This window comes from Melospiza melodia, chromosome 22 (genome assembly GCF_035770615.1).
Source record: "Melospiza melodia melodia isolate bMelMel2 chromosome 22, bMelMel2.pri, whole genome shotgun sequence".
Classification (NCBI taxonomy): domain Eukaryota; kingdom Metazoa; phylum Chordata; class Aves; order Passeriformes; family Passerellidae; genus Melospiza; species Melospiza melodia.
The window spans coordinates 8882379-8893975 of NC_086215.1; the positions used below are offsets into that span (position 1 = coordinate 8882379).

General features: G+C 53.5%; 2 protein-coding genes across 3 annotated transcripts in view; one reads left to right on the forward strand and one right to left on the reverse strand.

The window, feature by feature from the left end:
* Nucleotides 1-5489, forward strand: part of ABL1 (ABL proto-oncogene 1, non-receptor tyrosine kinase) — a 77798-nt gene extending 72309 nt beyond the window's left edge. For both annotated transcript variants that reach the window (XM_063174913.1, XM_063174914.1), the window contains exon 11: nucleotides 1817-5489. In XM_063174913.1, the coding sequence (XP_063030983.1) occupies nucleotides 1817-3516 (1700 nt within the window). In that variant the 3' untranslated portion in view covers nucleotides 3517-5489. The remainder of the gene's footprint in view (nucleotides 1-1816) is intronic.
* Nucleotides 5490-10351: 4862 nt separating this feature from the next.
* Nucleotides 10352-10724, reverse strand: QRFP (pyroglutamylated RFamide peptide). Its single transcript, XM_063174844.1, has one exon. It carries the CDS (start codon nucleotides 10712-10714, stop codon nucleotides 10352-10354), a length of 363 nt encoding a protein of 120 aa, XP_063030914.1. The 5' UTR covers nucleotides 10715-10724.
* Nucleotides 10725-11597: the final 873 nt, after the last annotated feature.

Consider the following 11597-nt stretch of genomic DNA (forward strand, 5'->3'; position numbering starts at 1 on the left):
TCACTGTTCCATCCTACCAGATTTGTGCTTGCAGCACAGAAGTGTATTACTCTTGGCAGGCACCAAATATAATTTCAGCGAGGGACAAAGAGGTATTTACAGACTCTTCCATAAAATTAAACTTTAAACTTCCAGTCAGTTTTTTCAGACACTTACCTTCCATTCTGAGATAATAAAAGCAGTGGTAAAAGGCTGAATGAGTACAGGAGATTTGTGTCTAGCTCTGTGCTGGAAAAACAAGAATGTAAAATGAAATGCAGTGGGGTTTTTTGCAGCTCCTGTTGAGGCTGCCTCTTCTGACCATTCATGAGACTGACCTCTTTTGTGTAATGTCAGATTCACCCAGTGGTACATGTGTCAGTGACCAAAGTACATCTGGGCAGAGGGGAGGGAAAAAGGGGATTTTAAATGATGGAAAAAGAAAATATCAGTGACTCAGGCAGGAAGGTTATTTACCACGTATAGGAAATATAATTGCCTATTATTACAAGCTTTTGAAGTTAAAATAATTTCATTTAAATACTTGAGAGCTTTGAGAAATTAAAGTACAGCAGGCATAATACGATTTTAACATTATGCTGGGAATCATTTAATTCTTTACTGTGGAAGAATTTTTTTCACAATAAAGTTTTATTGCAGTTTCCCTTCCAATTGTCAGTGTTTCCATAGCAAGTCCAGCAGCTGGAAGCTGATCCTTAGTGCTAGCTGCTAGTTTTCTCTGGATTTCTGCACCTCTACTGTGTCTGTACTCAGTAGGACCATGGTCTGGCTCTTCTGGCTGTCCATGTCCCCCTGAATCCCATGGGAATGGTGCAACTGCAGTGTTCCTGTGCAAAACATGTTGTCCTCTCAAACTGCACAAATACTTTCTTTTCAAATTCTCTCCCCTCAACCAAAATCCATTCCTCAGCCAAAGTCCTACCCATAGCATGATGATCACCATTTTGTGACTAAGAAGCATCCTTCCTTATGACTCTGCTTCATCTCCCTTCTTGCTGCCTAGTCAAGCTGTAAATGTATATGCTGCCCTGCAGGCATTCCTGCTTTGGATTAGAATGCCATTGGAGTGCCTGGCCTGGGAACGAGCCCCTCTGTCAGTCAAGCACAGAGACCTTCAGGACTCTCTATGAATTTATTATAAACCATTATTCATTTTTAAGTACTGCTTGTAAGTGGAGAGAGGGTCACCCCCTGGCTTCCCTCTGCAGCAGCGCTGCTGGAGGAGGCTGGCACTGCCCCTTTTCTCTGTTGCTGTACAAAGCTGAGCATCTTCACTGTGCTACGACCTGAAGTGTCATAGCTTGATCTCCATTTCTGCTCATGAAACAGTCCTTTCCATTCCCCACAAAGGATGACATCAGGAAAATGAACGAGGAGCCTGGGGATGCAGGTGGGTTACGGAGGTGCCTTATTAATTCAGAGGGTCAGTGATTCAAAAGACAGCAATTGCACAGGGACTAAAGCAAAGGCTTCTTCCTATTTATCTTCTTCACAGTGTGAAGTTTAGACAAATCTCCAGATGTGAGGAGGGGAATCTGAACACAAACATGTAGTGTTTGTATGTCACTCTTCCAGTCAGAAACCCCCACAGGGAAAGTAGTTTGGCAGCCACCTCAGGAATGAATGGATGCAGAATCATGGACCATGTTCAGTCTAGGCTTGAGTGTGGCTGCACTTGATTTATTTCTGCTCTGAAATTGTGTCTGTTTAGAGAACCTGCACCTTTTGGAGGTGCTGCACTGGTTGGATCCTGTAGGAAAATGGGTTATTCTGGCTCTTTGAGCACTGCTGAGAAAACTTCCCTTTTCCCTTGCAGACCTCCTGGATCATGAACCTGCTGTTTCCCCCTTGCTCCCACGGAAGGAGAGGGTGGCCCTGGAGAGCAGTTTGAATGAAGATGAGCGGCTGCTCCCAAAAGACAAAAAGCACAACCTCTTCAGTGCCCTGATCAAGAAGAAGAAGAAAACTGCCCCCACCCCTCCAAAAAGGAGCAGCTCCTTCAGGGAGATGGACGGACACTCGGAGCGCAGGGCAGGCGGGGAGGAGGAGAGCAGGGATGCTGGAAATGGAGCTTTCATTGCCCCCCCTGCAGACACAGCTGAGCCCTCCAAGTTCCAGAGCCCCAGCAATGGGGCTGGTGTCACCAACGGGGTCGTGGCTGGCAACTCTGGGTTCTTATCTCCCCACCTACGGAAGAAGTCCAGCACGATGAGCAGCAGCCGAGGGGTGGCTGCTGAGGAGGAGAGCAGTTCCAACTCCAGCAAGCGTTTCTTGAGGTCCTGCTCAGCCTCCTGCGTGCCCCATGGAGCCAAGGACACAGAGTGGAAATCTGTGACTCTGCCTCGGGATCTGCAGTCCACGGGACGCCAGTTTGATTCCTCCACTTTCGGGGGGCACAAGAGTGAGAAGCCGGCGCTGCCTCGGAAACGGGCGAACGAGACCAAGGCTGAAATTGCTGTCAGGGGAACAGTGACCCCTCCTCCACGGCTGCTTAAGAAGAATGAAGAGACTGCTGATGATGTGTTCAAAGATGCAGAGTCCAGCCCTGGCTCCAGCCCTCCCTCCCTGACACCAAAACTTGGCCGTAGGCAGCCTGCTGCTCCTCCTTCCTCCAGCGGGCTCCACAAGGATGATGGAGTCAAATCCAGTGCCTTAGGTACCACTGTGATGATGGACCAAGGTTCTGCTGCCAAACCCAACCCTGCTGGGTTCGTGGGGGCAAGCAAAGCTTCCTCTGAGGAGCCACGCCTGAGGAGGCTCAAGCAGCCCTCGGAGTCGGCAGGGAAGGACAAAGGGAAGTTATCGAAGCTGAAACCAGCCCCTCCTCCCCCACTGTCTTCATCCTCCATTGCCAAGCCTGGGAAGGTTTCTCACAGTCCCAGCCATGAAGCAGCAGCAGATGTGGTGTCTGGGCCGAAATCCAAACAGTTGACTCAGGTTGGAGAGGCTGCAGGCAGTGATGCTGTCAAGCCAAACCAGTCAGGGGAAGGTGTGAAAAAGCTGGGGATCCCCTCTGTACCAAAGCCACAATCTTCTACAAAGCTGCTGCTGAGCACAGCAACCCCAGCTGCCTCCTCCTCATCCATCCCCTCGGCCCCAGGCGGGGACCAGCCGTCATCCACAGCCTTCATCCCCCTCATATCCACCAGGGTCTCGCTGAGGAAGACCCGGCAGCCCCCGGAGAGGATTGCCAGCGGCACCATCACCAAAGGGGTGGTGCTGGAGAGCACCGAGGCGCTGCGGCTCGCCATCAGCAAGAACTCGGAGCAGATGGCCAGCCACAGCGCCGTCCTGGAGGCTGGCAAGAACCTCTACACCTTCTGCGTGAGCTACGTGGACTCCATCCAGCAGATGAGGAACAAGTTTGCCTTTCGGGAGGCCATCAATAAGCTGGAGAACAACCTGAGGGAGCTGCAGATCTGCCCCGCGAGCGCTGGCGGCGGCCCCGCCGCCACCCAGGACTTCAGCAAACTGCTCAGCTCCGTGAAAGAAATCAGCGACATCGTCCAGAGGTAGCAAGAAACCAGGCTGGAAAACAAACCATGAATCAATCAATCAATCACAATGGGCCAAAGCCAGCTGTGGAGAGAGTAAGGTGTGGACTGACAAAGGAGAGGGGTGTTGGGGTTAGGGCTGTGCCAAGGATGCAGACTGTGAATGGACACCCCAGCTCCAAAGGGCAGGGCTGTGTTCAGGAGGCACTTCCCACCCTCTGAACCCACATTCCCTGTGTTTCATATACTTGTAATCGTCTTATCTGTGGAGTTCTTGCCTTGTGGACTACAAGTCTAAATGCTGATGTCACACCATGCCTTTTTATTAATATTTTATTGTTCTGGACAGACTGTTGAGACTGAAGCCAGACTGATGGACACTGAGATGACATCCTCCCCAGGAGGACTTTGTACTGCATTTTTGTCCCCTCCTTCTGCCCCCCTGTACATGAGCATGAGTGTTTGGATAACTATATACCCATTGCATTTCTTGGGAGAGTTTGCCCAGCACGTGCTCCTCGCCCAAGTCTGACATTTGCCTGACACTAATGCAACAGATTTGGTGCTTGGGAGGGAAGGGGGGAAAATTATTAATGTAAGGTTTTTTTAATGACAGAATGCTACAAGTGATGATTGCCCAAATTCTTCCTCTGATTGCACCTGCTCCCCTTGGTTTCTGTGTTTTCAGTAGTTTCTCAGTGTTGTTGAGTTCCAGTGGATTGCTTGGGCTCACAGTGTTGGAGGCAGCACCCGCTGGTGTCCCAGCCCTGGAGCCTGTTTGTGGCTCTCCCTGGGCAGCAGCACAGGCCTGGAGAAGGTCAGGAGGAGGATGTGGCACTGGTGATGGCTGACACCAACAGGGCTGGCCTTTGGGGTGGGGTCACAGAGCTCGGGGAGGTGGGAGGGTGGCAGAGGGAGGAGATGGCTCAGGGTGAGCCATCCCCATCCAGCTGTGCCTGCAGCTGCTGTTCTGGCTGAGCCTGCTCCTCTCAGTGGGTGAGAGCTGCTGGGCTGTGCCTCCATTGAATTTCCAGCTGTTTGTTTAGTGAAGGGAGATGGAGCCTGCCCTCCTGCAGAGCTTTGGGGGACTGTGGTGTCTCCCTTTCTGTGCCCCTGGAACCCCCTGGCAGGAGCTCCAGTGCTCTGGGGTTGAAAGCATTCCCACCCTCATGCCAGCCTGGCTCCATCCAGCATCAAACAAGGATCTGTGAGACTGCAGACCCTTCCCTGGGGTGCATCTCCCCAGAAAACTGCCATGAAAACAACACGCTGACAGCAGGACTCCAGGCCTTCCTTGCCAAGGTCCTGTGACCTTCCCAATTAATGCTGGGAACTAATTGTGACTGGTGACAATAGTGAAAGAACAAGGTTTAGGGCTATTAACAGTGCAATTTAACTCCTCTTAACAGTTCCAAACACGAGGAAAAACACATTTCCCATTTTCTGTTCCCCTGTAACTCGTGACCCCTCTTGTGTATCTTAAACACTAATTGCCTTCAATTGTATTTTATGCTGTTCTCTTTGGAACTGTTTGTTTTGTATATGATTTCTAGTAGTTCACTCATGTATGTTCATGCCACTTCTCGCCCTCACAAACAGCCATGACTTAACATGTGACAAATGTTCAAAAGAAAATACACACTTCTACCACAGGCTGCCTTTAAAAATGTAAGAAAAACCCCAACCCTTGAATTGTCTCTTTCCTGGAGGTACTGTTTTTACTTTGATAACATATTGTGCCACTATATTATACATTTGTATCTCATTATTACACACTTTTGTAGACTTGTCTTTTTTACAGTGTGTAAATAGCTCTGTCCTTCATCTCTGTGATACTTCGGGGGGTCGTTTCCCCTTTAATTTAGTCCAGTACAGATTGTTTCTGTACATGACTTCCAATTCTTCTCTCTTTCTCTGTTTCCATTTTTTTGATTTGTTTTTTATTCCAGTCTCTCTTGCGTAGTATATTTAAAAATAAATCAATGTTGAGGAAAACTGGTGTTTGTCTGTAAGTGAGGCTTTTCCAACCCAGCTGACTCCCCTTAGACTCATCCAAACCCAGGAGTTTCTTGTTTGGGTTCACTGTGACCCTTCAGCACAGTGGGGTGGGCAGAGCCAGGGCAGCAGCCCCTTCCCGTGTTCTTTGATCTGGCTCTGAAAAGCCAGGAGAGAAAAGAGATACACAGAGTAAGACTGTGTCATCACCTCTTCTAAATCAAGGACTTTCTGTTATCTTCAAGGAGATTTATATCAGAGATTTGGCTAAACTTTTCTTCTGTTAATGGTTTGTATTCTGTATAATTCAGCTGCTGATGTGTTTTCCTCCTCCTCCTCCTCTGCTCTGAAATGACCCATGAGTTTCTGTCCTCATGCAGTTCCCTCCCTCATTTCTGCTTGCCCATTCTTATTTTCTGTTTCCCTTCAGCCTTTCCAGCAAACCTCGGGGGAGGGACATTTCCAGGCGCTGAGCAGCCTCTAAAATCAGCCTCTGCTTTGATTAATGAAGATGCTCAAGACTAAAAAAGGATGAGAGGAAAACAAGGGCAGGTGACAGTGTGCGGTGTTCCCACAGTTCCACAGTGATGTTTTAGGGCTGTAACCCAGTTGTTTGCATTCCTTATCCCCTCAGTAAGTCCCTGGTGAAATCTGTGGGTCCTGGCTGAGGGGAAACCTTGGGCTGCTGCTGCTGAGGCTGAAGAAGGTGAAGCAGGAGGATGCACTGGTGAATATAAAGAAAATTAATGGCCTGCACTTGGCAAGGCAGAGGCACAACAGAGGGGTCTGCAGCACTCAGGGAGTTCTGGGTGGGATTGTGACCAACACCCTGGCAAAATTCAGTGTCCAAACTTGGATATGGTGGGTAGCTGTGGGCTGATGGAGAAGCTTCACCTGCCCCTAAATGCTGTCCCTGCTGGTGATTTCCATCCCTGCTGGCTTAGGGACTGCTCTGTGGTGTCGTGGGAAGGCAGGGGCTGCTTGACCTGGCTGGGGAAAGCCCCTGGATCTTTGGTGTTGGGAGTGAGAGAGGGGGGATTAAAGGCTAAATTTAGCTGAGTACAGTAGGAGTTGATTTAACAGATCGATGCATTTAACAGTTTGATTGCTCCAATTTTCAAGGCTATTGAGCTTGAAAGTGAGAGTGCTCTGGGGGAAAAATAGCTGTGTTTGTGGTTTTGTTTTGGTTTTCGTGTCTTTGAAATTACAATGTTCACTCTTTTAAGTTTTCATTTAATGTCGTCTTGCTTTTTGTTGGGAAGTTGCTTGTCACGAGATGTAAAATGTCAGTGATTTATGCTCAGTATTTTTCTTGCAAATCCCATGGTTTTTATGGTCAGGCTGGCTGGGCCAGTGGTGTTTCCAGGTGTGCCTGTCCCCCAGGATGGTCAGGGACAGCCACAGCCTCTCCCTTGGCTGGAATCCATCCTTCCACAATTGGAAATAGAGGAAAATAGACCTGAGCACAGTGTCAGCTCTGAGGAGAGGGTTCCTGTCATCACCTGTGCACTAAAAGCAGCTGGCAGCAGAGTGGGGCACTCCTTGGCCGAGGGTGAGACCTGGCCTGGGTGGGCTGCAGGGAATGATGCTCCATGGTCAGTTCCTGGTCAGTCCTGGTGCCCTGGCAGTGTGGGTGAGGACAGCCCTCAGTTAGCTCAGTGCTGAGCCTGGGCTCGGGGCTGTCCTCCCTGGCAGATCCAGCTCAGCAGAGAGCTGACCTGCAAACCAGGCTGTGCTGCACCTTTGCCCAGCAATCCCCCCCTTGCTGAGGGTTCTGTGTTTGTGCTGGCATCTGCTCTGCTGTAAAGGTCCCACCTGTGCTCCTGCAGCCTGCATGGCCCAGTTGTGATACCCAGAGTCCCTGGGATGCAATTAACCCAGGCTCTGCTCTGCAGAGGATCCTTTGGGTCTCTGAGGTTTGCTGTTCCTGCTGTGTGTGTGTGCAGCCCTGCCAGGGCTGGGGGAGCAGTGAGGGGCAGCCCATGGGAGTGGAGCAGAGGCCAGGGGAGCGCCAGGGGCTGTGAAGGCAGGGAAGGTTAATGTGGCACTTCATGGGCAGTCCCAGCTGTGGCAGTGCCTGCAGGGCTGTCTCTGCCCACCTGTAGAGGAATCCAGAGCCTGTTTGATGCAGCTCCCTGTGGGTAGGTGTGTTCTGAGCTCTCCACCTCTCAGGGATGTTCAGGGTCTGGGTGTCCCTCAGGAGCTGCTCCCCATGAGGGTAGCAGAGGATCTGGGCAGGGGTGCAGCTTCCTGTGGGAGATGATGTGTGCAGGGTGGGCAGGGTGGGCATTCAGCCCCTCAGGGGTCGTTCCTGGCATGTTCCCCCCTCCTTCCTCCCAGCTACACCCCCAGGCTCCAGGCAGTTATTTTCCATTCACTTTTACCTCCCCTCCCCAGCAATAAGCACCAAGGAGCAGCAACCAAGAGCCTGGAATGCTGGAATGCTGCCTCTTCCCGGGCACGCCGAGGTGTGCTCAGGGCAGTTCAGGGATGCCATGGCCCCTCATCTGCCCCATGGCACAGCCTGGCAGAGCGTGAGGAGGGTGATGGCAATGCCCTGCTGGCACCAAGCCGCCCATCAAGGAGCCCTGGGGCGTGAGGGCTGAGCCCAACTCCGTCCCACCTGCCAGGTAAGTGCTCCAATTTTCAGTGAGTTCTGCCGAGGTTATTGCACATCAATCAAAGCCTCGTTATGTGAGAGCTTTTATGAGGCTGTTCTGAGCCTGTTCCTCTCCGGCACTGGAGTGCAGGAGCCCAGGCGTGCCCGCAGCCGCAGCATTGCCCAGCAGGTTCCCTTTCCCTTCCCGCAGCAGTCAGTGCCGCTTTCCCCTGCAAAGATCCATCACGGCAAAGCCGGGGATTTACCAGCCCTCGCTAACCCTGAGTTACACCAAAACTCTTCCCCTTCCTCCCTTGGCTCGCTCCCCCCGGCTCCAGCGCAGGGTAAAATTGATCAGTGCGCGTTTATTGATGGTTTGAACGCTCAGAAGGGAGAGGGGCAGGGGGAAGAGGTTGCCATGGAAACATCGATAACAGCTCCGTCTGCGCTGCGTGAGGCGGCGGCGCCGCCCCGACCCAAACCGGGACTGGGAGCGATGCAGGGATGGGGATGGGATGGAGACCCCTGGGCTGCGGGTCTGTGCGGGCTCAGCGCCCTGGGAGAACCTGCTGTGCTCCCCAGTGCGAGATGCTCGGGGCTGCAGGGGAGGAAATGCCCATCCTCACCTTCACAGCCATCACCATCCTCACCTGAGGGCAGACCCGGCACTGTCCGTGTCCCTCAGACCTGGGTGAGCCTGTCCTGTGCCTCCACTGCTCCCTGCTCCTGCTGCCCCACGATTGTTCCCCCTCCCTTCAGCCCCAGCCGCTGCTCTGCTGCTAGAAGGGCTCACGCAGCACTGCATTAAGTGCTCTGTCTGCCTGATGGATATTACAATGCACCTCTTGCAGCCTGATTTAGGTTTTTTTTTTTTAAATCTTTTTACTCCCCCAACCAAGTCCTGCCACGGTCTCTGATTTTTGAGGGTGCAATTCAGCGCTTGCAAATCATCTCCAGGCTCGTTTCTGTGCCTGCAATGAAATATCAGCCGTGGCTCAGTGTGTGAGTTGCTGTTAGTGCCTGCAGCAGGTAGTTAGAGCTCTGATTGCTGCTACCTCTGGCAGGCACAGAGAAAACACTGGGATTGGCACAGCTAAATCTGCCCAAAAGAGGGGAAGGCAGTGGCTGGGGCTCCTCCTGTGCTGGCTTTTGGGGCTGATGGTCCCCAAAGCTGCACTGACGGTGGCTGGAGCACCAGTGACACTGAGCACCTCTCAGTGGTCAGAAGTTCTTGTTTCAGTCCTTCTGCAGTAGCTTCAGCTGGGTTAGGTGGTGAGGAGGCCAGCAAGGCACTGGGAAGGGCCAGGCTGGGTGGTGACAAGGACATCGAAGGTCAGGCATCACAATCTCACCCTGGTGAGGAGTGTGGGGCATGGGCAGGGCTGTGGGGCTGTGCCAGGGCTGGTGGTGCCAGGGCAGGGTTCTGTGCTCACTCCAGGGGTTGCTAAGGATAAGATTTTCTCGAACCCCGCTGCTCTGCCCTGGTTTTGCAGGCAGGAGCTGCCTCGTGTGAGAGGCATCTTGACACTAAGCAGAATTTGCTGCCGGAGGGACTTTCCCTTAATAGGCAGGAGAGCAGCAGCTCGGTGGAGAGCTCCGAGGGACCCTCTCCTCCCTGATGGCTGGCCCTGGACTACAAACAGACCCTGGGGACTATCAGCACCACAGCATCCTGCTGTAATCCCATTGTGCCACCCTGCTCTGCCCATGCCCATGTGCCACCCTGTTCTGTCCATCCCATCGTGCCACCCTGTTCTGCCCATCCCATCGTGCCACCCCTGTTCTCTGCCAGCACTGGAGACCCAGCTGTCACACAGCCCCTTTCCCTGTGCCCCAGCAGAAGCTCTGTGTGATGAGGGAAGGGATTTGGTGATTTCTCCTCCTCAAGGCACCCTCCTCTTCTTCCATTGCATGGGTCGGGAACAGGGATGGGAGATCTAGAGCAGATCTGGGAGCAGAGCAAACACAGAATCCCCCCCTTCCCAAGGCACCCCCAGCAGCAAAACCCTAAATATCCTTTTTTTTTTTTTCTGAGCAAACCCAGGTGAGATGGAGGGGAATGACAGGACAGAGTGACCCACAGGAGCAAAACCCTAAATATCCTTTTTTCTGAGCAAACCCAGGTGAGATGAGGGGAAGGACGGGACGGGGTGACCCCCAGCAGCAAAACCCAATATCTTTTTTTTCCACGCAAACCCCGGTGAGATGAGGGGAAGGCCGGGACGGGGTGACCCGCAGGAGGCGGGGAGTGCAGTCCGCGCTCTCATCTCCCGAAGCGGAAGGTGAAGCCCCCTTTTTTCCTGTTGTAGCCGGTGAGTTCCTCCGCCAGGCTGCCCAGGGCTCCGCTGCGCTTCTCCCCTCCCGCGGGCAGCGCCTCGGGGCCGCCGCTCCGGCCCGGCCGCGTCCCGAGCAGCTCCCGGGCGATGCTCAGCAGCGCGTCCCGCTCCTCCTCGCTCCTCCGCCGCTTCGGGGCTGCCCTCCAGCCGGCGCCCCGGCCCTCCGTGTGCCAGCCGGGACCCAGCAGAGCCCCTTCCCCGGGCTGCGCCGGCTCCCAGCGCTCGCCCGGGGGGAAGCAGGCGCCCAGGCTCAGCAGGAACAGGCAGGACAGCGAGTAGCGTGCTCTCATCTGGGGGAGGCACAGGGAGGGGAGGGAATGGCAGGGGAGCAGGGGGTGCCCTGGGCTGTTCCCCATCCCTGCTGCAGCACCCCCAAACCAGCCCTGCTAGAGCCCCCCAAGCACCCACTGCTCCTCCTGCAGCAGCACCCAGCCCCAGCGAGGGTCCGAGCTCCCCATGCCTTCCCTTCCTCTTCCCAGAAAGGGGAAACAGGTATTATTACTATTACTATTACTATTACTATTACTATTACTATTACTATTACTATTACTATTACTATTACTATGCAGATATTGCCTTAAAAGCTGCTGCAGGTGCTGTGGGCCAGGCAGTCTGCTCCACCCAAGGAGTTTGTTTCTCCCTCCTGCTCCAGACCCAGACGCACTCAAGCCCTTTCCTGCCCTTCCCAACACTCCTTAGCCCGGAGGTTTCACTTCAGTTTCACCCCTACCTTTTCCACACCTTCCCTCTGCTCTGCTCTCTCTCTTTTTGCTCCCCGTTTCCCATCAGGGATCCAAATTTCTGAGTCCCCTCCTGGGGTCTGGGGGTGCTGTGGGTCCCCAGCTGTTTCCTCCAGCCTTTCACTGCTCCCCAGCTGTGCTGCCCATCGAGACAGGGGTGTAAGGCAGACAGACAGACAGACAGACACACGGGCACCAGTCACTCACCTCTGCCCCTCGGTGCTGCCCAGTGCTGCCTCCCCTGGCACCTCTCTGCCAGCCCTGAGTCCGGATGAGTGGCCAGCCCACCCTGGGCCATTAAATAGCCACGGGCGCTGATTGCCAGGTCACCCCTGGGCTGTGGCCACGGGGAGAGGAGGGTGGGACCCTCGGGGACAGAGGGGACAGGGGTTGGTGGAGCTGCCACAATGGGAACGCAGCAACGCTGCTCATT

Excerpts from the sequence above, each read along its gene's own strand:
- QRFP (XM_063174844.1), bottom strand. The coding sequence starts at position 10,714 with ATGAGAGCACGCTACTCGCTGTCCTGCCTGTTCCTGCTGAGCCTGGGC.